General features: G+C 34.7%; 1 protein-coding gene across 1 annotated transcript in view; it reads left to right on the top strand.

Annotated features, from left to right (window-relative positions):
* The window catches only part of LOC114759721 (senescence-induced receptor-like serine/threonine-protein kinase), a 41,743-nt gene that overhangs the window by 6,237 nt on the left and 10,030 nt on the right, over positions 1-25,476 (top strand). The window contains exon 2 of the mRNA XM_028948959.1: positions 14,144-14,696. Coding sequence (XP_028804792.1) covers positions 14,144-14,696 — 553 coding nt within the window. The remainder of the gene's footprint in view (positions 1-14,143; positions 14,697-25,476) is intronic.

Genomic DNA, 25,476 nt, shown 5'->3' with positions numbered 1-25,476 from the left:
AATTTTATAACAATAAATCAAAATAAAATACACTTTGATAAATAAAGAAAATTCAAACCCAAAACCGAACAGCAAACAACCACACTAGCACCAATAATATAAAAGACGATACCACCACCAGTTCAATATATATATATATATATATATATAAATGTTTTTATGACAAATAACTAAAACATTAGTTAAAAACAAAATAATTATTTTATATTATTTTTAGGGACATTACACAACCCACCAACATATTAAGATCAAAACTTATTTAACTAATCGCTCATAAATGAGATTGATTTGTTTTGTATCCTGCTCTTTTGATTTCTTCCTTCATACCTGGTGATGAGTAGGGCCAAAAAGATTGAAACAGAAGAAACTATTACATGAAATTGGAGATATTGCGATCCCATTCGGTGCAAGCGGCAAACAGAAGTTTGGTAAGAGCGATAACACGGGCCATGAAATACAAATATTCGATTTCAAAAGCATTGTTATAGCATCAGAAAACTTCTCCTCCACAAATAAGTTAGGTGAAGGTGGCTTTGGACCTGTGTACAAGGTAATAGCTAAACATTTCTCATTGTAATGTTACCTTGGTAATGCCTAATGACGATGAAAATGAAAGGGAAAAAATGAAAATGATTAATTGATTAGAGTGTTTTAATCTTCAGGGAAGATTGCAGGATGGTCGAGAGATAGCGATCAAAAGACTTTCTAAATGTTCAAAACAAGGCCTAATTGAATTCAAGAATGAAGTTAAATTGATCGCTAAACTGCAACATACTAACTTGGTAAGACTTTATGGCTTCTGTATCGAAGGGGAAGAAAAGATGTTGATATATGAATATTTGCCCAATAAGAGTTTGGACGTCTACCTTTTTGGTAAGCGAATTTTTACCTTTAAATTATAATAATGCTTTACTATCAAAATGGATATGTCATAACGTGCTCCTCAGAATTTCATTGATATAGACCACAATAATAGGATTTTATTGGATTGGAAAAGACGGCTCAATATTATTGAAGGCATAGCTCAGGGACTTGTCTATTTACACAAATATTCAAGGTTGAAAGTGATTCATCGAGATTTGAAACCAAGTAATATTTTACTTGATCATGAGATGTGTCCAAAAATATCTGATTTTGGCATGGCAAGAATATTCGAGTTAAAAGAATTTGAGCAAGAGAATACGAATCGAGTGGTTGGAACATAGTAAGTAAAATTCTATTACCAATTCGATTATTTGATATCACTTGATTGATGAAATGCTAATTACTTTTCTTCCTTTATATCAATTATTATCTTAGCGGGTACATGTCCCCGGAATACGCTCTTAGCGGGATTGTCTCAGTGAAAACTGATATTTTCAGCTTTGGAGTATTGCTACTAGAGATTGTCAGTGGCAAGAAAAATGTCAGTTTTGTTAAATCTGAACATTCAATCAACCTCATAGGACATGTAAGTGTATAAAACATTCTTCAATTCCATCCAATATGCGTCTCTACATGTTGATTAATAGACACTGAATATGAACTTGTTTTAGGCATGGAAGTTGTGGAATGAAGAAAAAGCCTTAGAGCTAGCAGATCCCTCACTAAGTGGAACATGGAATGCAGATGAATTATTAAGATGCATTCATATTGGTCTCTTATGTGTGCAAGATCAAGCCAAAGATCGACCTGACATGTTAGATGTGGTTTCTTATCTCTCTAATGAAGCCATTTTATTAGCTGAACCTAAGCAACCAGCATTTTACATTAATGCAAGGGAGAACAATGCCACATCACCTGCTAATAATATAGCAGAAAATTGTATATGTTCTACCTATGATGTAACAATTTCAGATTTCAAAGGTAGATAAATTATGTAAATCTGCCCAAATTGTTCACTATTAGACATGTTATTTTGGAAAATACATTGTCAATTTCCATAATATAATTTTCATGTCTGATGACGACGTTCTCGTAAGTAACATATACATTATATCGATGTTAAATGAACGGTGGGTAGTGTAATTTTGTCATTTTGACGTGATAGTTAATTAAATTAACTTCTTAACTATATATTTTTCGAAAGAGATAAATTGGGGCAGTGATGAGAATATCACCGTTCACCAAAAAAAAAAAAAAGGAAATAGAATATCACCATGCAAAAACGCAAACTTTCCAGTCAGGCCAACCCAGATAAATTATCCATGCTTACCGTAATAGCCAATTGTGCAAAGGCAAGTAACATCAGCGAGGTCGCCTTTTGTTTTTTTTTGTTGTGTTTTTGGGGGGGGGGGGTTGTCGTGGGGGATTAAGGAAGTTGTGGATGAGAATTTAAAATTGCAAACACAAAAGTCAACTTGTGTTTGAAATCAAAGAAAGCAACCATTGGTTTTCTTCTAATATGAGCTCATCAATAACAGAAAAAAAGTGACGAAAACACAAGGGGGAGGAGAGGGCATTTTCTTTGCGACGCCAAGCAACACATTTTTTTTTTAAACCATATTTTCAAAGATTCATAACTTATTTTCCCTTGAAATGTCTAATTATGAATTCTATATAGCGGTATGAAAAGCTTAAAATATCTAATTTTCAAGGTTAAATTAATGTAAAAAGAATTACTCAAAATCTTATTATTTGTTCCTTGAAATTAATAGTTTGTAAGACAGCTCAGAAAAGCCTGAATGGTTAAAACTTATTTCCAGTCAGGTCAACACTCATTCGGGTAAGCTTATGTAAGACACTGTTGAAACCTTAATACTACTAATGACTTGCCTTTAAAAAGAAACCAAAATAAATAATTTTCAATGAATATGATGAAAATAAAATTATGAAATTTTATAGTCTAAATAAAGATTAATAAAATTTATAATATATTTAAAAGTTTGAATATATAGATAGTAGAATTACTTTTTTAGTTTTATAAATTATTTTGGAAAATATAAATGTTTAAATCATTATTATGTCAAAAAGGCCATTTTGGTCAAAACAAAGTTTAAAAGCTAAACTTAACGGTCAACTAATAGTTTAGATGAATGGAAATAAAATCTCAAATATATACAGGGGTTTGTGTAACATAAATTTTGATTTTAACATAGCTTTATATATGTTTTCAAGATAGAAGAAAAGTTTCTATAACTGAAGTAAAATAGAGCGACAGTTAATATATTTTACTCTATTATTATTAAAGGAATATATATAGCACTGATGAATTGATATTACAAGCAAAATTGAATGCGACCCCCACTTATTGAGCAGATTTCATATCATTAAATTACAAGCCCATTAGTAGCATGTAAATATCTTTAGAAAAATTACACACAGGTCCCATAGAATACAATTAATTTTGAAAAGTCCTTCAAAATCCTCAAATGCTTCCTTGGTCCCCAAGGACCTTGACAAACTCAATTATTTTTATATATTTTGGTATCTTTTATATGAGTTTTGTCAGCTTAATTGGTCCTTTTTTGCCTTAATTGATTTATTTTATTTTATTTTGAATTATTATTTTATAGGGGCAAAATTGTCATATTTTGATTTAATTGTGACTAATTGATTTTTGAGGACAATTAATGCTACCTTATCCTTGAATTTTGCTTGCAGGTTCTAGGAAGATTTAAAAATTAAAAAAAAAAGGAAAAGAAAAGAAAAATAAAATTAAAAAAATAATAATAATAATAATAGGTGGGGCAAAACGTTGCGTTTTGCCCCACCCTAATAATCCAATATTCATCATCACCAGCGCGCGGAGGGAGAACACGCAAGCGGCGCTGGAAAAACAGAGCAACACGCACACACGCAGAAGCGGACGCCGAACGGAACAGGGAAGCGAGCTGGGGACGGTGCGAGTCCAAGGAGCATTCCTCATTCTTCGCCGTTGAACCTTCCTGGTGGCAGGGGGCGTGCGACGGAGACGAAAACACACACACGCGAGGCGCGGCTGGAGACGAAACAAAGAGGAGGCCGAACGGAAGCTGAAGACGCACGCCGGACGGAAGCAGAGACAACAAGCTGAGGCGGCACGCACAGAGCTCGACGGCGACGGAGGAACAGAACAGAGCGGCGGCGTGCAACGGAGACAAATCCACGAGCAACACAAGGACCAGCTTGCGTTCCGTCTTCTTCCATGGCTGACCGTAGCAAAATACTATTGGAGGCAGTATTTTTTATGGCAGTCCGTGGCTGAGGTTATGTGATTCTCTGATTCAACAACAATGGCAGGAGCTTGGATCATCAAAGGGGAGTTCTAGTTACTTTAATTTCCTACTCAATAATTGTTTAACAATTCCTAGGTCTTAGGATAGTTTTTCTGATTATTGGGATAATTGTATTGCTTAATCTGTTTATTATTTGGGGATTATTGTGACTGAATTATTGCTTAGTATTTGACATTGGGCTGTTTATAGTTTTGATCTCAATTATAATGTTGTGGTTATGACATTTGTATTGATTTTGGAATTAATATATTGTGATTTTCTAAGGTGACTTAGAATTTTGGATCATATAGTCTCTTGCTAGCTTTAATTCTGTTATTTTGGATTTAAGAGTTCTAATTAAGCATTGGTTTTTAGCATCCTTAATCCCATTTTACTATTCTGGTTGCAGTTAGTAAGTTGGGATTTTAGGAAAATATTTTGTGGCAACTCGAGGTGGCTCGGTTGTTGGATCAAAAGCTTAATTATAATTCTTAATTCATTGTTTTTAACTCCCACATCTTTTAGAGTGATGATTGCCTGCGTTGTTGAATTGGAGGATTGATTTTTATCAGTGTTATCTGTGTCTCTCATTTTCATTTCTTTAATCTTCATTCATTTTAATCACTTTTATATAAAAACAAAAAAAAAGTATTTTAATTTCAATTTGATTCGTAGTATTTAATTAACAGCTTTTCAAAATCAAAAATCTCTTTTTATAGTTTAGGTTACTTGCATTCATTTACTAGGATTTAATTTCGTTTTCGGCTCCTCAAAGTGAAACGACCCGAGTTTTGCACTATATTGCATTAATTCGGTTAATTTTTGGAGTAACCCCAAAGCGACAATTAAGGGCAGTTCAACTTCAAGCAAAAAATTAAAATTGTGAAATTACCTACTTGCCCTCATTGACTGAAAAGGTTGTGATTGGCTGCTGTGTAGGTTGTGACTGTATGCTGTGCATGTTGTCATTCGATTGAATGTGGGTTGTGATTGGTTTCTGTGCATGTTGTGAATGGCTTATTGATTAAAAAGGTTGTGATTGGCTGCTATGTAGATTGTGACTATATGCTGTGCATGTTGTCATTCGGTGAGGGCAAGTAGGTAATTTCACAATTTTAATTTTTTGTTCTGAGGTCCTTGGGAACTTAGAAAGCATTTGGTAATTTCGATGGATTTTTTCAGAATTAATTATCTTCTGTGGGACCTGTGTGTAATTTTCCCAATATCTTTTTGTGGTAAAAGCATGTAAACACTTTGCTTGTAATTCTTTCCCCTTTTTTTCTCAGATAAGAGCGCAATAATTATCTATGATACGTCATTAGTAAATAGGAAATAGTTAGTGTAATAGTGATAATTAATGTTTTGAGATGATAATGTAATTCCCCAAGTTTGTTTGTGCAAGTTGTTTTGAGGTTCTCATGCAACGGTAGATTGAAAAACCATTTTATGAGAAGTGGGAGAGGAAGAAGATTTACTGGTCCCATGTTGGATTAATTAGTACTATTAAATACTCTTCCCGTCCTTAACATAGGACCTAATTGGGGAGTTGATGTTGTCCTCTATATAATACCTAGTTCACACATTTATCAATTTTTTTTCTAAATTAAATCTATTGATATTCTCCTAATAATAATTAAGTAGGAGAGGGAGGGAAGGAATTAAGAAAGATTATTAAGGTGTTCTAGAAAAAACACATCATATTAACTAATTTAACTAATATTTTTAATCTATTTAAATTAATTAATTAGGTCCTATATTAAGTGAGGAGTATCTTGAAAGAAGAAACCTGACAAACTCAATTATTTTTATATATTTTGATATCTTTTATATGGGTTTTGTTAACTTAATTGGTCCCTTTTGGCCTTAATTGATTATTAATTGATTTAATATGTTTTATTTTAAATTATTATTTTATAGGGGCAAAAATTATCATATTTTGATTTAATTATGATTAATTAATTTTTAAGGACAATTAATGCTACCTTATTTTTGAATTTTAGTTGCAGGTTTTTGGAGATTTTAAAAATAAAAAAAGAAAAAAAAGAAAAAAATTAAAAAAAGGGGAGAGCAAAACGCACGTTTTGCTCCCTAACCTAATAATCAATTAAAACTATTCATCATCTTCAATGGAGAGCAACACGCGAGCCGACGGCGTGGGAAAAGAAAAAAAAAAAAACAAAGAAAGAAAACGGGAGGGGGACTTGGCGGAAGGTGAGTGTGACGGCATTATTCATCTTCATTCTTGAACCAGAGGACGCGAGGAGAGAGGTAGACGGCGAATTCCTCCTTTTCATCCATTATCATCGACTTCTTTGTTCCTTCTCCTCAGCGTGACAGAGCCAGCCACGAGCAGGGGCAGAAAACATAGTGCCAGCAGCGTGAAAGATCCAGCGTGAACAGTATTCTTCCATGGCAGACCGTAACAGAGTATTGATCACAGCGTTTTTTATGGCAAACTGTGGTTAGCTTCATAATTCTCTAATTCAACAACAATGGCAGGAGCTCGGATCATCAAAAAGGGAGTTTAGTTACTTTAATTTCCTGTCTAATAATTTTTTAACAATTCCTAGGTCTTAGGATAGTTATTCTGATTATTAGAAAATTTTTATTGTTTAATCTGATTATATTTGGAGATTATTGTGACTGGATTATTGTTTAGCATTTGATATTGGGCTAATCTGATTATATTTGGAGATTATTGTGACTGGATTATTATTTAGCATTTGATATTGGGCTGTTTATAGCCTTAATTTCAACTATAATGTTGTAGTTATGACATTTGTATTGATTTTGGAGTTAATATATCATGATTTTCTGAGGTGCTTTGGAATCTTAGATCATTTTGTCTCTTGCTAGCTTTAATTCTGTTGTTTTGGATTTAAGAGTTCTAATTAAGCATTGGTTTTTAGTATCTTTAATCTCATTTTACTATTCTGGTTGCAGTTAATAAGTTGAGATTTTAGGAAAATATTTTGTGGCAATTCGAGGTGACTCGGTTGTTAGATTAAAAGCTTAATTATAATTCTAAATTCATTATTTTAACTCCCGTATCTTTTGGAGTAAAGATTGCCAGCGTTGTTGAATTGGAGGATTGATTTTTATCATTGTTTACTCGCATGTTTACTTTCATTTCTTTAATCTTCATTCATTTTAATCATTTTTACATAAAAACAAAAAAAAAGGTATTTTAATTTCAATTCATGGTGTTTAAGTAGAAACTATCAAATCAAAGATCCTTTTTATAGTTTAGGTTACTTGCATTTATTTACTAGGATTTAATTTCATTTTCGGCTCCTCAAAGTGAAACGACCCAAGTTTTGCACTATATTGCATTGCTTGGATTTATTTTTGATTGGGAACTCCAACGCAAATAACAAAGGCTCTCATCAAAACCAATGGAGCTTAGCGTCTCCTCAATAAGATTGATATATGTCTCCCATATTTAGTGATAGGTTGGAGAAGAAAGCGACTATACTTGTCAACTTCATAGCGATAAAGACAACTCAAAAATGATATTGGAAAGTTCCAAAGGATGAAACTTTGAGTCGTCAAGTCAATCTGTCTCGTGTTTTATCACACGATACCTATTCCCCATTTGCTGAGCACCACGAAAACACGCTAAATTATCAGAGGCTGGCGAGAATTTAAGGTTTGAAAACTACGTATGTACTAATCTCGATGACCATAAGAATAATATATATAGTCATCAGCAACTTAAAGCTCACAGACGCCCATGCCCAAACGAAAGACCGCACGCCCTAAGGGTTATTCTCGCAACAGTTTGTCAAGGATACATACATACATACATATATATATATATATATATATATAAAACACGTGACCGTCCCATGCCATGGGATTCTCACATGAATCAAACTAGGCCAAGAAAAAGTTTAATTTCGAAGTCGTTCCCCATAAGGATGGAGGATCTAGATAGATTATATAGACTAGAGAAAATAATACGAGTCCACTCGATCGAAAAATACAGTGGAATAGTTTCATCGTCTCAGTTACGCCATTGAAGCTGGCCGGCGAATATTCAAGGTTTGGTGCGTGCATGTAGTCTCACTGGAAAATTGCAGAAAACTACAAATATCAAACGAGGAAAGCTACAGCAGTCAATTATACATGAAGGACCACTGTTTGTGGTGACTGAACAATTCTACCTTTACTTGGACCAGTCGACCCTGCATATGCATGGCTACCTTAACAATTAACCAAAGAAGGTCATATACCATTATTATTATTATCTCCAAATGCCACAACTATTTATGGCTTTATTTAATTTTACGTTAGAAGCTATCAAATTAAAATTAAAATTTCGGTGGAAATAGGTAAGTATAATCTGCTAAATATATAAATGATGATTTTGATGGTTTCAAAAATAATACTGATTAAATAAAATGCACACATAACTAGAGTTGGTAATACGGGCCAACCTGTGAGCTTAACCCATGGCGGGTTAGAGTTAAGCAGTGTAGGTAAAAAAAACCCATGTGATGGCGGCCTAACTTTTAGCCAACCTCAACTTGTAGTGGGAAATTGACATGCTAACCCGCCAACTATTATTTATTTTTTTAAAAAAAATTAATTTTTTTCTTATACAATATAAATAAAATATAATGAAATTTTTGTTTTCCTTCAAATGCTTGATTGAAAACACCAAAGAAATAATATAGGTATTTTTTTAAAATTTTTCAGATAGAATATAAAATACTATAATATAATTATAATAATTAAAAAAAATTTAAAAAATACGGGTTAGCTTGCGAGCCGGGAGGTCAACACATGATGGGTTGTGAGTTTAGATAGCGATGCAGGCTGAAAATACTTGTTTATTAGCAGATTGACTTTTAACCAACTCTAACTAGTCATTTTTTCATGGGTTGGCGAGGCAAACCCATATTACCCGCTGCCCCACGCAAAAGCACACAATTTTACACAAGTAAATTCGAAATAATGAAATTCCAATTGGTCAAGTCAATTTGTTATGCTAGGAGGAGTGGAAAAGGAAAACACACAAAGAAAAGATATTCTTTTATTTAAATGATTTTTCTCATTATTTTGTTGTAATATTATGATCAACCCCATAATTCAAGCGCTTTGACGCTACCACGTAGAAGAAACTGACAAGCATTCAACGTCTCCTCTTCAAAAAAAATTTGGTTATCGAAGTTTCACTGGAAAAGTATATACAAAACTATAAATGAACATTATTTACCAGGTATATTGAATGATGTTATAAGAATATTTTAAATTAACTTATTATTTTTTGGGTGAAAATACTTTTGCAATTAATATCAATATAGAAGTATTACTTCGGAACTTTTATCAGTATATAATATATAGTTAACTATTATTTTTTTGGATAACTTGCTTAATTAACTATTATTTTAATTTAGAGTAAAATACTCTAACCTCTCTTACATTTTGTCTTAATTATACCAACCTATCTTCTATTTTGAAAATATATACTTGAGACCAAACCATTAACTCTGTTAACAATATTCTAAAAGGATACATTTTTAATTAAAATTTATCTTAAAATACTTTTTATTTATTGACTTACCCTTCATAATACTAAATCCCCAAATTTTGTCTAAAAAGGTTTGAAGAATTTTAAATTTTTCCTTTTCCTTAATTTTATTTTTTATTTTTATCAATAATTATTTGTTTAGTGTTTTCATCATATTGGGATGAAAAATTAATTAATTTAGTTAATGTAGACATTAAAAACCTTGAATGGAAATTTGATTAATTCTTTAAATAAATATATCATAGACTAAATATGTTATAAATGTTTCCAACAAAATTTTTATTTAAAAAATTTAAATTATAAATTTAAATGATTTCTATAGTCTCTCAAACTTAGACAATATATATTATATGATGAAAAATATTTATTTAATATATTTTCCAGCCATTTACAAAGAAACCTAAGTAAATAAGTTTTGTTATGCAGTAAATAAAAAAAAATTATAAAAATTTATAATATAATCAAACCAGTTAAATAGGGACGAACCAGTGAAAACCAGTTTGAATGATTATGTTGCTATTGGTCTTATTTTTTTCTCATTTAACTTCTAATATCTCAGTCAATATAAATTTAAATAAATTTTAATAATGATTTTGGCATCAATTATTATTAATTTTAGTTATTTGGGAATCATAAAGATCAAAATTCTCAATGTTATTGTGTTTTGTTATTGTCACAATCAAATTATTGTTGTATTTTCTTATATTTGTTATTAATTATTATTAATGTTGTTTTATTTTATTATTTTTAATTAAATTATATCATTTTAATATGACCGGTTTGATTTTGAGTTGACCCTAGTCTGACTTACGAACCTTTGCATTACTATCTCAACTAATTTAGCGTCTGATTTGGTTTTTTATTCCTTGGCTATTCCTATGGTGAACTGCTTCTTCATGTATTTTCATGAATATGATACACCCCCCCCCTCTCAAACTTTACCCTTGTTTAGCTTTATCGGTGAGATATTCAAGAATCTACAGAAAATACAATGAGCAACTAGCACAATATTTTCTGGTAATATCCAGTATTTTAAACTAATTTTTTTTGGGTACATCCACAATGCCTTTTTGGTAGTATTCAGTATTTTAAAATAATTTTGTTTACGCATCCACAATCCTCAAATATTTTTTAGTAGTATTCAATATCCTAAAATAATTTTTAGTACATCTAGCACCCTAAAAATATCCTAAATTTAAGGTTCTTATTACTATTTTAAAAAATATTTTAAGAACAAAATTGTACTAAAAATTACTTTAAAATAGTAAGTGCTACAGAAAAATATTTTAAAATACTAAATACATCAAAAATTACTTTACGATATTGACTATTATTAAAAAAAATACTTTAAAAAAAAATACTTTACATATACAAGCCTTCAATTTGCGTAAAATTCCAAAATTGATCAATCATTGTGCTTCCAAAGTACATAATTTCAAAGGAAGCACTCAATCTTAGAGCTGAGTCAATTGAATTATTTTTACTTCGAGCCTACAGCACGCATGTGAATACTAGTCTCGGTGCTCATCATTTTGATGAGCATTCTAAACTCATCAGATCTAAACTGTCTATATCTGATTTGAACAGTTTAGATTTAAAATGTTTAATTAATTATGTTTAAATATAAAAATATATTTTTTAAAAAAAGATAATTACAAAATTATTTTTATTTTAAATTTTATACATATTAAAATTACAATGTTGAACAAATAAAATAAAGAAGAAATCAAATCTGAACCATCCAAATAAAATATGAACAGTTCAGATATGATGAGGTTAGGATGCTCATCAAAGTGATGTGCACCGAAATTGGATCTTGTGAATACTTTGCTTGTAATTCTTTTCCCTTTTCTTCTCAGGTAAGAGTGTAATTATTTTATGATACATCATCGGTACATAGTAAATAGTAACTAGTGGCATAGTAATAATTAATGCTTTTGAGATGATAATTTGATTCACTAACTTGTTTGTGGATGTGGTTTTTAGCAAGGTTCTAATACATTAATAGATAGATAGATTGGAAAAAGATATTACAACAAGCGGCCATGTTGTGATCTAGTTGCTTTAATAAGTGTGGCAGATGAAACACAGCTTAAGTGTCCCCTCAATATATTTTTGTTGGCCAAAAAGTGTCCCCTCAATAAGAGATATATATATATATATATATATATTCCCCATATTTTATGGTGAGTTGGAGGGGAGGAAGACTCAGCTCGTGAACTTAAATGATCCTGGAAAGTTGCAGAAGATCGAACTTTGCGTCATCAAGTCAATTTGTCTCTTGCGTTTTACCACCCGTTGCCTTTTTCCCCCCACTTTCACGAGCGCCCTAAACACGCTAAATTATAAGAGGCTCACGAAAATTCGATTTCGGCCTGTTTCGCTTTGACTGGATAGCTAGGGTACTCCGTACAAATCCCATTGACCATATAAGGTTATGCATCCAAAGCTTTTAGTCAAAGATCATCTTTTCTGTAGCGACGCACCAAAATATGGGTTATTCATTTTCTTTCTTTTTTTTCCTCCCCTAAATATAGGTATTTCTTATTGTAGGCAATCTTGTTCAAAGTACTGTCGGACACTAAATGTGGATACTTTTTCTAGTGAGAATTCTTACTTTAGTTCGTCACGTTATGAGGTACTAGTAATTTCCTATAGATTTAACTCTTGTTAGATAGTTATTCATTTTCTTTGATCATGTCAAAGTGAAAAAGAGTAAGCAATGAAATTATAACCCGCAAATAGAGCAATTAAGAGATGGAGAGTGATCACAAAAACGCAGTTTAAAAAAATCCCAATCTAATTCCAATACTGTGTATGCCCTCACATCTTTAAAATAATCAAGAATTTTTTGTGTGGCTATTATAGAAATAGTAGTTGCACTGGCGAATATTCAAGGTTGACGCAGTCTTACTGGAAAATTGCAGAAAACTACAAATATCAAAAGAGGAAAAGCTGCAGGTGTCAATTATGAAGGACCACAAAATCGTCTCAACACTATTTGTGATGACCGAACATTTCGACGTTGCAGTCAGTTCAGCCATAAATTCTTTTTCCTTTCCTTTTTTTTTTTTTAAGAATAAAAGAGCAGGCCCAAGCCTGAACAAAGCAACAAATATAGCGATAAAAGCTTTCTTCGTTTATTTGGACATGCCAACCCATATGCATGCATGGCTACATAATCCAATTAAAGCAAGTCATATAGGATTATTATTTGCCTATTTAGTGCTGCTTTGTTTGGTTTTATGTTAGAAACTGTTAAACTAAAGTTACACTTTTGGATGACTTACTGTCCATATTTTCAAAAAGTATTATCATTTAATCATCCAAAATTAAAATTTCTAAGACAACTCAAAAAAGCCCCCAAAATACGATAAAGCAAATAATTTTCAACCCATCTACCATTTAAATTTACTTAGTTAAGCATGTTTAGGGGATCGTCTACCTTCTAAATCAAGTTTTAATCATTTAAATTATAATAATGCTTTACTATCAAAATGGATATGTCATAACGTGTTCCTCAGAATTTCATTGATATGGATGACAATAATAGGATTGTATTGGATTGGAAAAGACGGCTCAGCATTATTCACGGCATAGCTCAAGGACTTGTTTATTTACATAAATATTCAAGACTAAAAGTGATTCATCGAGATTTGAATGAAGGATGGAAACCAGTATTTTCAACCTGTGTAGGACACCCTTGAAGAGTAGATTGTCTAGAAGGAAGCATGGAAGGGTTCTAAAGACAAATGTAGAAAATTCTCATTTTCCAATGCATTCGCTGTTGGTTTGCCACAACGAATGAAAGGTAAATGCAGCCCAAGAGGGGTAAATTTGTGGTTGTTCACTGTTGATTCACCATAGCCAATCCACAGCGAATGAAGAAAATATGCTACCGTGTGTTTTGATTACAGATGCACTGTTAGGGTTAAATGGAAGGAGAAATGTGATGGCTAGATATTTTGGACTGTTGGGGCTATCTTGGAAGCTCTTTGGTGTGCCAGGACAAGGATTTAGAGATTGAGTTGGGCCTTTAGACCGACGGTGTGTCCTCCATTCGTGAAGGCAAGATGCAACACCTAAGAAAATGGGGTGCAGTGAGAGAAGAAATCAAAATATGAAGAAGATAATGCTTAGATCTGAAAAGGGAAGCTGTGTTGAAGCTTCTTTCTCGTTCTATGGCTCCTATCACAGATCTGAAACTGGGAATTTTTTTTAGCATGTTGGCATTGACGGACGTTTTCATGTCTGTTAGTAAAAGGGTGAAATGTTTCATTTTTATTAGTTTTGGAGCAAAATTACACCAATAAATAGTGTAGGGTGCTAGATGCACCTCTAAAAATAGTTTGAGATGTTGAGTATACCTTTATCCTAAATTTAATTAAAACATTACTTATTATATTTTTATTTTTGGACTATTTTTGCTTAGGATTCATAAGCATCGATTGTGGGGCACCAAATGATTACTTCGACGAGGCAACGGGCATATGGTATCAGACAGATACAAACATTGTAAAAACTGGCACAATTTTTAAGGTTCTCCCCAGTGTAGACGTTGATTATTCTTACTTTGGGGGACTTCTAACCACCTTGAGAAGCTTTCCGGAAGGAAAAAGGAATTGCTACACTCTCAAACCAAAACAAGGCAAGCACCATACTTATCTAATTAGAGCTTATTTTACATATGGGAATTATGACGGCAAAAATCAAACTCCAACCTTCGACTTGTACCTTGGCGTCAATCGTTGGGATACTATTACTGTGCAAAGACTTTATTCTGTTGTTGAGATTATTCATACTCCCACAACAGACACAATTCATGTGTGCCTTGTGAAAACTGTGGTTGGAGTACCTTTCATTTCTGCATTGGAGCTTCGACCTCTTGGCAATTCTGTTTACCAAACTCCATCACCTTCTCAATCTCTTTTAGTCAATCGAGGAAGATTTGATGTTGCCACCACCAATTCCGCCACACACAGCAGGTCACTCCTACTTCCCTCTTTTTCTTACTATCTCTTTATTTTTGTACGATATTCGTTGGCTCCAACCTGGGATTTTCTTTTGAAATTATATTTGATAGGTTCTTTCTTTTTATAACTGACAAACTCAATTATTTTTATATATTTTGATATCTTTTATATGAGTTTTGTCAGTTTAATTGGCCCCTTTTTGCCTTAATTGATTTAATTTATTTTATTTTGAATTATTATTTTATAGGGGTAAAATTGTCATATTTTGGTTTAATTGTGACTAATTGATTTTTGAGGACAATTAATGTTATCTTATCCTTGAATTTTGTTTGCAGGTTTTTGGAAGAAATAAAAATGAAAATTAAAAAATAAAGAAATTAAAAAAAATTAAAAAAATTTAAAAAAAATTTAAAAAAAAAAGGCGTTTTGCTCCCCCCACTGACAACCTAATATCCAATAAACCACACACACACGACGCCGAACACACACACGAAACAGGGGAAGCGGCACAAAAATAAACCACACACACACGACGCTGAAGACGAGCTGAAGCAGAGAAAGACGCAAGCACAAACGGAGGAGAGCTGAACACGGCGAACGGGAGAGAACAAAACCGAAGAGCTGGGCGGCGGCAACAAAAGGGAGGCGCAAGCAAAACAGAGACGTGAACCATTCAGCTTGAACAGTGTTCTTCCATGGGATCCTGTAGCAAAATACTGATTGCAGCGAATTTGATGGCAAACCGTGGCTAATTCCTAATTCTCTAATTCAACAATAATGGCAGGAGCTTGGATCATCAAAGGGGAGTTTTAGTTGCTTTAATTTCCTACTCAATAATTGTTTAACAATTTCTAGGTCTTAGGATAGTTTTTCTAATTGTTGGGATAATTGTATTGCTTAATCTGATTATATTTGGGGATTATTGTGACTGGATTATTGTTTAGCATTTGACATTGGGCTGTTTATAGCTTTGATTTCAATTATGATGTTGTGGTTATGACATTTGTATTGATTTTGGAGTTAATATATTGTGATTTTCTAAGGTGGCTTAGAATCTTGATCATATTGTCTCTTGCTAGCTTTAAGTCTATTGTTGTGAATTTAAGAATTTAATTGAGCATTGGTTTTTAGTATCCTTAATTTCATTTTACTATTCTGGTTGCAGTTAGTAATTTGAATTTTAGGAAAATATTTTGTGGCAACTCGAGGTGGCTCGGTTGTTGGATTAAAAGCTTAATTATAATTCTTAATTCATTGTTTTTAACTCCCACATCTTTTAGAGTGATGATTGCCTACATTGTTGAATTAGAGGATTGATTATCATCAGTGTTATTTGTGTGTCTCATTTTCATTTCTTTCATCTTCAGTTATTTCAATAATCTTTTATATAAAAGAAAATAACAAAAAAAGTATTTTAATTTCAATTTAATTCAAGGCATTTAGTTAGCAATTTTTCAAACTCAAATAAAAAATCCTTTTATAGTTTAGGTTACTTGTATTTATTTACTAGGATTTAATTTCGTTTTCGGCTTCTCAAAGTGAATACGATCCGGATTGTGCACTATATTGCATTAATTCGGTTAATTTTTGGAGTAACCCCAAAGCGACAATTAAGGGCAAGTTAACTTCAAGTGGCGCCATTGCCGGGGAGCCAAGAAATTGGTTCCCTAGTAATTAAGTGTCAAGTAGCCTTAATTGGGGTTCATTTGTTGAGCCTTTTTAGTTTTTATTTTTGTTAGTTTTTGCATTTTCTTTAGTAGTTTGCATTTGTTTCTTTTGATTTTTCATAGCATTCTTTTTTCTTCCTTTGCATAAAAAAATTTCAAAAATACAATTAAATATCTTGATTTTTCATTCTCATACACATACACTTGCATTGCACTGCATTCATTTGTTTTCTTTTGCTTAATTGCTTCTGGTTGATTGATTGTTTATGCCAAGAAAGGGTAGGTCTAAAACCCTAGTTCCTTCCAATCTTGAGCTTCAAAGTTCTTTAAGAGAAGTTAGACAAGACCAAAGGGTAGAAAGGACTAGTGAGGTTGAACTAGACAATTTAACTGATCTAGATTTGGTGGTTGACTTAGGTGACATAATGGAAACAGTTAATAATCCTAATGGTAACAACAATGGTGGTAATGAGAGAGGGGGCAATGGACATAATGGGGAGCATTATAGAGTAGGAGAGAATAATGGAGATAACCCTAGAAGAAGAACCATTAGGGAAGCCACTACTTCTGATGCAAATTATGATCCTTTTAATGTTGCATGCCCTAATGTTGATGTTAATTTTGAGATTAAAGGTCCACTGCTTAATTATTTGCCTAAATTTTATGGTTTGACAGGTGAGGACCCGTACAATCATCTGAAATCTCTCTCTATGGTATGCGCTAGCATGAAGCCGGTTGGGGCTAATCTGGATGAGGTTCTTTGGAAGGTATTCCACTTGTCTCTGGAGGGCAAAGCGCGAGAATGGTACATGAGCTTGCCTAGTTATATGGCAGATGCCTACCATAACTAGAACAACCTCAGAAAAGCATTCTTGGAGAAGTATTTCCCTGCTTCCCGAACTTTTACATTGAGAAAAGAGATCTACTCTGCAAAGCAAGATTATGATGAGTCACTTTATGACTACTGGAACCATTTCCAGGACTTGCTTTCTAAATGTCCACACCATCAGATTCCAGATGAGCAGTTAGTCCAATACTTTTATGATGGACTTAAGACCCAAGATAAGGGGATGTTGGATGCTGCCTCTGGGGGTTCTCTTATTGATTTAACTGCTGAGGAGGCATGGGAACTTATCAAGAAAATGGCATTGAACCATCAACAGTATAGCATCAGGGAGTCTAAAAATATCAATGCAATGCATGCTAATCCTTCTTCAGTCCACATTCCTCAATTGGACATATTCACTTCTCAAATTGCTGCTTTGACTACACAGTTGAATAAGCTTGCATCTCACACTCCCCCTGTTGACACTCAGACTTCTAATTCTATGGAGATGACTGCACCTAGTTGTGAGCATTGTAATTCTGTTATGCACATCTTTGCTGCTTGCCCTCATAGATATGAGGAAGTTTCTGCCATGTATCAAGGAAGGGCCAATCAATCTAAGCAATGGAACCCATACTCAAACACATATAATGAAGGATGGAAAGCTCATCCAAATTTTCGATGGGGAGGATGTGACAATAGGCAGGTTCAAGAGGGGTTTCAAGGGAATATGGTTCCTCAAGGGCAATCTTACTATGGAGGGTTACAAGGAGAATCTTCTAGAGCCATGTCTACCCTACAGCAATCACAGTCTAAGGATGATGAGCGGTTCTCTCGAATACTCAAGGGCATTGAGGCAATGACTGAGCACATATCTAAGTCTGAAGCTAAATCTGAAGCTAGATTTGCAGGCCTAGAGAATAGGATGGAGCAATGGGAAACTAGAACCTCTAATTTGACTTCTTATGTCACTAAGTTGTCAAATGGTGTGAGTGAACAGCAAGCTAAGGCTAGTGGTTCAATGCCTTCCAACACGGTGATAAATCCTAAATCTTTGAATGCAATTACATTGAGAAGCGGTAAGGAAATTGGTGCTAAGAAAGTGCAATTCAAAGAAGATGAAGAGGATGAAGAACCGGTTGACGAAGAGATAGAAGTTGAGTCTCCTCCTTCTAAAACCACTCAAGACATTCCCAAGACTACTCAAGAGACCTCCATTCAATCCAAAGAGCCAATAGAGAAAGGATCATCTTCCAAAGGTGATGAGGTAAACATTTCTGACTTGCCTTTTCCTCATTCATATCTCATGAGTAAGAAAGTTGTTGAAAAGAAAGATAATGATGAGCTTTTTGAAATGTTTAGCAAACTTGAGGTTAATGTGCCATTACTTGATTTGATTAAGAAGATGCCTAAGTGTGCTAAGTTTCTAAAAGATCTATGTACAAACAAGAGGAAGTATAGGCATAGTGAGAGAATCCAATTGGGGTCTAGTGTTAGTGCTATCTTCAAACCACAGCTGCCTATTAAGTGTAAAGACCCGGGTTCCTACACTATTCCCTATACCATAGGCAAAACAAACATTTCACATGCCTTACTAGACTTAGGTGCAGCCATAAATGTTATGCCTACCTCTATCTATGAGAGTTTGGGTATTCATGCCTTGAAAGACACCAGTGTTGTGCTAGGTCTAGCTAATAGGACTGTGAGACATCCTAAGGGCTTTCTTGAGGACGTTCTTGTGCAAGTGAAGGGTCTTGTGTTCCCAGCTGACTTTTATGTGCTAGATATGACTGATGAGATTAAAGCCGATAGCACTTTGATTCTAGGAAGACCTTTTCTTAGAACAGCCCAAACCATAATTAATGTGAAAGACGGGGTCATTACCATGGGCTTTGGGGACCAACAGATTACCTTCAACATTTCTGATGCAATGAGTAAGGTTATGCAGATTGCTCTTACTTGGGTGTTAATTTGATTGATTGTGCTGTTAATGATGTTGATGATTTGCATGAATCTGAGATGCATGAACATGACTGGTATGGTGAGATTGTTGAGCATGATGATGCATTTACTTGTTTATCTACCCCTCATTCTTCTTCTTTTTGCTCATGTTATGGTAACGTGGTGTGTGTTAACTGTTTAGAAGTTGATCACCTCCTTTCCATCTCTCATGATTTTGATGCATCATCTTATCTTAACTGTGATTCTGCCTTGAACATTACACTTGATGATAGCCTTGAGAAAGGCGAGTTTGTTGATTCTGCAGGTACTGATGATAAAGGAGCTGTTGCACAAGCTATACCGGTAGCTTCTCCTTTGAGTGGTGTTGGAACATTAGAAGAGGCTAGCAATAAGATTGCTACTTACTTAGTCACTTCTAATCCCACTCTTCCTTGTGATTTACTTAATGTTTCTACTGATAAGATTGATACCGATCCTTCTTTTTGTAGGTCATCCAAGAATGGCACTGAATTGGGAAGTGGAGGACATACACATCATGATGAGCTTATATCTCCTTCCCAAGCCACATGGACATGCCGCTTGCATGGAATGCACTTGACATAAAAGAATTAGTTCCTTCTGTTGTGCAACCCCTGATTTAGAACTGAAACCCCTCCCCTCTAATTTGAAATATGTCTTCTTGCTGCTGATTCTAAATTGCCTGTTATTATTTCCAGTTCTTTGAGTAGTTCTGAAGAAGAAAGACTAATTTCTGTATTAAAGAGTCATAAAGGGGCTATAGGATGGTCTTTAGGGGATATTCTGGGGATTAATCCCTCAGTTTGCACACACAGGATCCTTTTGAATGAAGGGTCCAAGCGAGTTAGGCAACCACAGAGGAGATTGAATCCTCTCATTCTGGATGTGGTTAAGAAGGAAGTCTCAAAGTTGTTAAGTGCTGGGATCATCTATCCCATATCAGACAGCTAGTGGGTAAGTCCGGTACAAGTAGTACCAAAGAAGAGCGGTATCACAGTAGTGAGAAATGAAAACGATGAACTGATTCCAACTAGGGTTCAAAATGCTCGGAGAGTGTGTATAGACTATAGGAAGTTGAATGATGCTACGACAAAGGACCACTTTCCATTACCTTTTATAGATCAGATGTTGGAAAGAATTTCAGGAAAGTCTCACTATTGTTTTCTTGACGGTTTTTCTGGCTATTTTCAGGTGCCTATCGCTCCTGAAGATCAGGACAAGACTACCTTCATATGCCCTTTTGGTACCTTTGCTTATCGAAGGATGCCATTTGGGTTGTGTAACACTCTAGGCACCTTTTAAAGGTGTATGATGGCGATATTTAGTGATCTTCTAGAGCAGAACATGGAGGTTTTTATGGATGACTTCACTGTTTACGGTGAGAGTTTTGATGAGTGCTTGAATAGCCTAGAGCAGGCTCTTGAGAGGTGTATCGATAAGAAATTGGTTTTAAACTTTGAAAAGTGTCATTTCATGGTTGATAAAGGGATAGTCTTAGGTCACCTCATCTCTCAAAAGGGGATTGAGGTTGATAGGGCCAAAATTGAAGTTATTTCATCCCTTCCTTATCCTACTTGTTTAAGGGATTTGAGGTCTTTCTTAGGGCATGCAGGTTTCTATCGGCGCTTTATTAAGGATTTTAGTAAAGTTGCTCTGCCTCTTTCTACCTTATTGAAAAAGGATACTGAATTTAGATCTGATGATAAGTATAGACATGCTTTTGATACTTTGAAATCTATGCTTGTTTAACCTCCTATTCTCACCGCACCTAACTGGAATTTACATTTTAAGTTGTCTTGTGATGCTTCTAACTTTGCAGTAGGTGCCATGCTTGGACAGAAGGAGGAGAAACAGTCTAGAGTCATCGCATATGCCTCCAAGACGCTTGATTCCGCTCAAGTGAATTATACCACCACGGAGAAGGAACTGTTTGCTATTATTTTTGCTTCGGATAAGTTTAGACAGTATCTTATAAACTCTCAAGTGGTTGTTTTTACAGATCATGTAGCGGTTCGGTACCTATTTAAGAAGCCTCAGTCTAAACCTAGACTGCTGAGATGGGCTTTGCTGTTACAGGAGTTTGATATCGAGATTAGAGATCGAGCTGGAGTGGAGAATCATGTAGCTGACCACCTTAGTCGGTTACCTGAAGGCACACAGGGAGTTGACTATTCTGATCTTGTTATTGACTCATTTCCTGATTCTGCACTTTTTGCCTTGGCTGTTCATGAGCCTTGGTACTCTAATATAGTTAATTATCTTGTCACTGACCTTATACCTCCTTCTATGTCTAAGTTTCAGATTGATAAGCTGAAGAGGGAGGCAAGATACTATATCTGGGATGCTCCAATCCTGTGGAAGCAATGCAGTGACCAGATCGTCAAACGCTGTGTTCCAAATAATGAGATCCACTCTATCCTTACCTTTGCACATTCTTTATCTTGTGGGGGGCATTTTAGTGCTAATAGGACTGCTAGGAGGGTTTTAGAGTGTGGTTTTTATTGGCCTTCTCTATTTAAGGATGCTTATTCTTTCTGCAAGTCTTGTGATAAGTGTCAGAGGTTTGGGAGTTTGGGTAGGAAGCATGAGATGCCTCTAAGACCTATGCATTTTTGTGAAATCTTTGATGTGTGGGGTATGGATTTTATGGGTCCCTTCCCTTCGTCTTTTGGGTTTTCATACATATTACTTGCAGTAGATTATGTGTCTCGATGGGTAGAGGCAGTGCCAACTAGGAAAGATGATGCTTCTATTGTTGCCAAGTTTTTACGTTCTCATATCTTTTGCAGGTATGGCATTCCAAGAGCAATCATTAGTGACCAAGGAACACACTTCTGCAATAGGACCATCAAGTCTCTATTGACTAAACATGGAGTCAATCACAAGCTGGCAACTCCTTATCACCCTCAGACAAAGGGGTTAGCTGAAGTCTCTAACTGGGAAGTGAAGCGAATACTTGAGAAGATCGTGAAATCGTCCCGTAAGGATTGGAGTGAAAGGCTTGAGGAAGCTCTTTGGGCTTACAGGACTGCCTACAAGACCCCTATAGGCATGTCCCCCTTCCGGTTGCTCTATGGCAAGGCTTGCCATCTGCATATGGAGATCGAGCACAAATCTTATTGGGCAATCAAGGCATGTGATGCAGATCTCGAATCTTCACTTGTCAATCGGAAGATGCAACTCCAGGAACTTGAAGAAATGAGACTTGAGTCCTACGACAATGCCAGAATCTACAAAGACAAGCTGAAAATGATTCATGACAAACAGATTCTGAGGAAGCAGTTTTATGAAGGTGACAAGGTTCTGATGTTTAAAGCCCGGTTGAAGCTGATGCCCGGGAAGTTTGTCACCAAGTGGGAAGGTCCGTTTAGAGTTACTAAAGTATATCCCTTTGGCACGGTAGAGCTCGTAGATGAGGAGACCGGTATAACTTCACAAGTCAACGGCCATCTGCTGAAGCACTACCACGAGGATCAAAGACCCCCCTGATTACCCGGTTGTTCCCTTCCACCCTACTCTTTTACTTTCTATTGTATTGCTGGTGATATCTGTTTGCTGAGATAGTTAGGAGTAAGTGTGGGGGAGGGAACTTTTCCAGTAGTTGTAGTTGTAGCTGTTTATTTCTGTTTAGTAGTTGTTTGTTTTGTTTCCTCTTGATTCTGCCATCTCTTCTGATCACTTGATTTATACTTGTCTATTTTCATTTCACATTATCTTATCCTACCTCTCCCTTCTCTCTTCCTCGTGATAGTGATGTGTTGTGCTTCGATTTCAAATCGGACTTCACAACTTCCACTTCACTCGAGAGTTTAGGTTAAGATAATGTTGTTTTTCTTACATTGAGGACAATGTATTGATCAAGTGTGGGGGAGGGATTATTGTTGAGTTGTTGAGCTGTTTTTGAAAAAAAAAATTTGCCTTTGAATTTGCTCATGTTTCCTAAGTATTGCTGCTATAATTGCTCTCTTCTCTGCCTTATTGGTTGATTTCTGAATTGCATCGCATGATTTGAGAGATTCTTGCTTGGGAATTTTACTGCTGGTTTCTATGTCCTCCTGTTTTCACTTGCCTCAGTGTTCTGCACTGCTGTACGGGCGAGTTGCTGTTTTCTCTGATGCTGACTTGACTTTTGTAATCCTTGGACATCTCTTTTAAAATCCTTTTGCACAATGCTTGTGAATATTGCACAGCTGAGTTTGATTGCATTTGATTTGAGTGATTTCTGTTCTTAGTTGATTAGCATAGTAGAATGCCTTTAGTACAGTGTTATTAACCTTGTTTCATAGCTTGATCCTTAAGGAGGAAACATCTTGGAGAAAGCCTTGATGGAAGGATTGTTGAGCCATATATTTTCGCATATTGTGTGATTCTCACTTAGTTTTGGTCAACCTCTAGAACTTGTCTAGATTCTTTTTCAAAGCTGCTTTAATACCTAAGTTTATGAAGATGATAGGGGCATTCATTTCTAAACCTTTACCCAAACACAAACCACTTCATTTAACCTTTGTTCACCCCTTTGAGCCTTCACTTTCATTCCATTCACTACTTTTTTTAAGCAAGTGTTTTGCATGAGTTACATTTGGATTTTTTTTTTAATTTTGAAAAGTACATCAATAAAGTCTATATCTTTGCCTTCTTGGGTTTGGATGCCAAGAGAGAGAGAGAGAGAGAGATAGAAAAAGGCAAGAAAGAGAAGAAAATGTTTAGAAAAAGCCAAAGAAAGAAAGTAAAAAAAAAAAAAGAAGAAGAAGAAAATAAGTTGCAACAAAAGAATAAATTTGAAATAAGGCATTCCATGATGGTTTGAAGAGCAAAGATTTTTGTTTCAAAAGGTTAAAATCTGGACATTGGTGTTGTTTCATGATTGTACTTTAGCTCACTTTGAGTTGATTATTTACTACTCATGCATTTCACTTGTTAGTCCATTTCATTCATTTGGCCATAGTTTCCAACATTACAACCCTTCAAGTCCCCTTGATCATGAGTCTAAGGTATGTTAGTGGTGGAGATATTAGAATTTCTACAAGCTTATGGTAGGTGCTAATCTAGGTGGATTGAGTGAAATTTCTCCCATTTGAGAGATGAGTGAAACACTTGTACCCTATGTGAGCTCTATTATGTTTCTCCTCTTTTATCCTGCTATGTTTCTTGTGTTAATTTCTTTGCACTGAAGTATTCTATGATTGTTGATTAATTAAGAATAAAGGTTGCTTGAGTTAACTGCACATTCATGCTTAGTTAGTTTTATGTTTGCTTGCATTGAGTGTCTCTATTGGATTCTTCTTTAATGATGTTTTGCCCAGGAGTGCAAAAGGCTAAGTGTGGGGGAGTTGACAAACTCAATTATTTTTATATATTTTGATATCTTTTATATGAGTTTTGTCGGTTTAATTGGCCCCTTTTTGCCTTAATTGATTTAATTTATTTTATTTTGAATTATTATTTTATAGGGGCAAAATTGTCATATTTTGGTTTAATTGTGACTAATTGATTTTTGAGGACAATTAATGCTACCTTATCCTTGAATTTTGCTTGCAGGTTTTTGGAAGAAATAAAAATGAAAATTAAAAAATAAAGAAATTAAAAAAATTAAAAAAATTAAAAAAATAATTTAGAAAAAAAGGGGAGCAAAACGCAACGTTTTGCTCCCCCCACTAACAACCTAATATCCAATAAACCACACACACACGACGTCGAACACACACACGAAACAGGGGAAGCGGCACAAAAATAAACCACACACACACGACGCTGAAGACGAGCTGAAGTGGAGAAAGACGCAAGCACAAACAGAGGAGAGCTGAACACGCCAAACGGGAGAGAACAAAACCGAAGAGCTGGGCGGCGGCAACAAAAGGGAGGCGCAAGCGAAACAGAGACGTGAACCATTCAGCTTGAACAGTGTTCTTCCATGGGATCCTGTAGCAAAATACTGATTGCAGCGAATTTGATGGCAAACCGTGGCTAATTCCTAATTCCCTAATTTAACAATAATGGCAGGAGCTTGGATCATCAAAGGGGAGTTTTAGTTGCTTTAATTTCCTACTCAATAATTGTTTAACAATTTCTAGGTCTTAGGATAGTTTTTTCTAATTGTTGGGATAATTGTATTGCTTAATCTGATTATATTTGGGGATTATTGTGACTGGATTATTGTTTAGCATTTGACATTGGGCTGTTTATAGCTTTGATTTCAATTATGATGTTGTGGTTATGACATTTGTATTGATTTTGGAGTTAATATATTGTGATTTTCTAAGGTGGCTTAGAATCTTGAATCATATTGTCTCTTGCTAGCTTTAAGTCTATTGTTGTGAAT

This window comes from Neltuma alba, unplaced genomic scaffold (genome assembly GCF_004799145.2).
Source record: "Neltuma alba isolate B1F8T4 unplaced genomic scaffold, ASM479914v2 tig00001614_pilon, whole genome shotgun sequence".
Classification (NCBI taxonomy): Eukaryota; Viridiplantae; Streptophyta; class Magnoliopsida; order Fabales; family Fabaceae; genus Neltuma; species Neltuma alba.
Note: the sequence above shows the minus strand (reverse complement) of the source record. Positions and strands in the feature narration are given on the sequence as shown.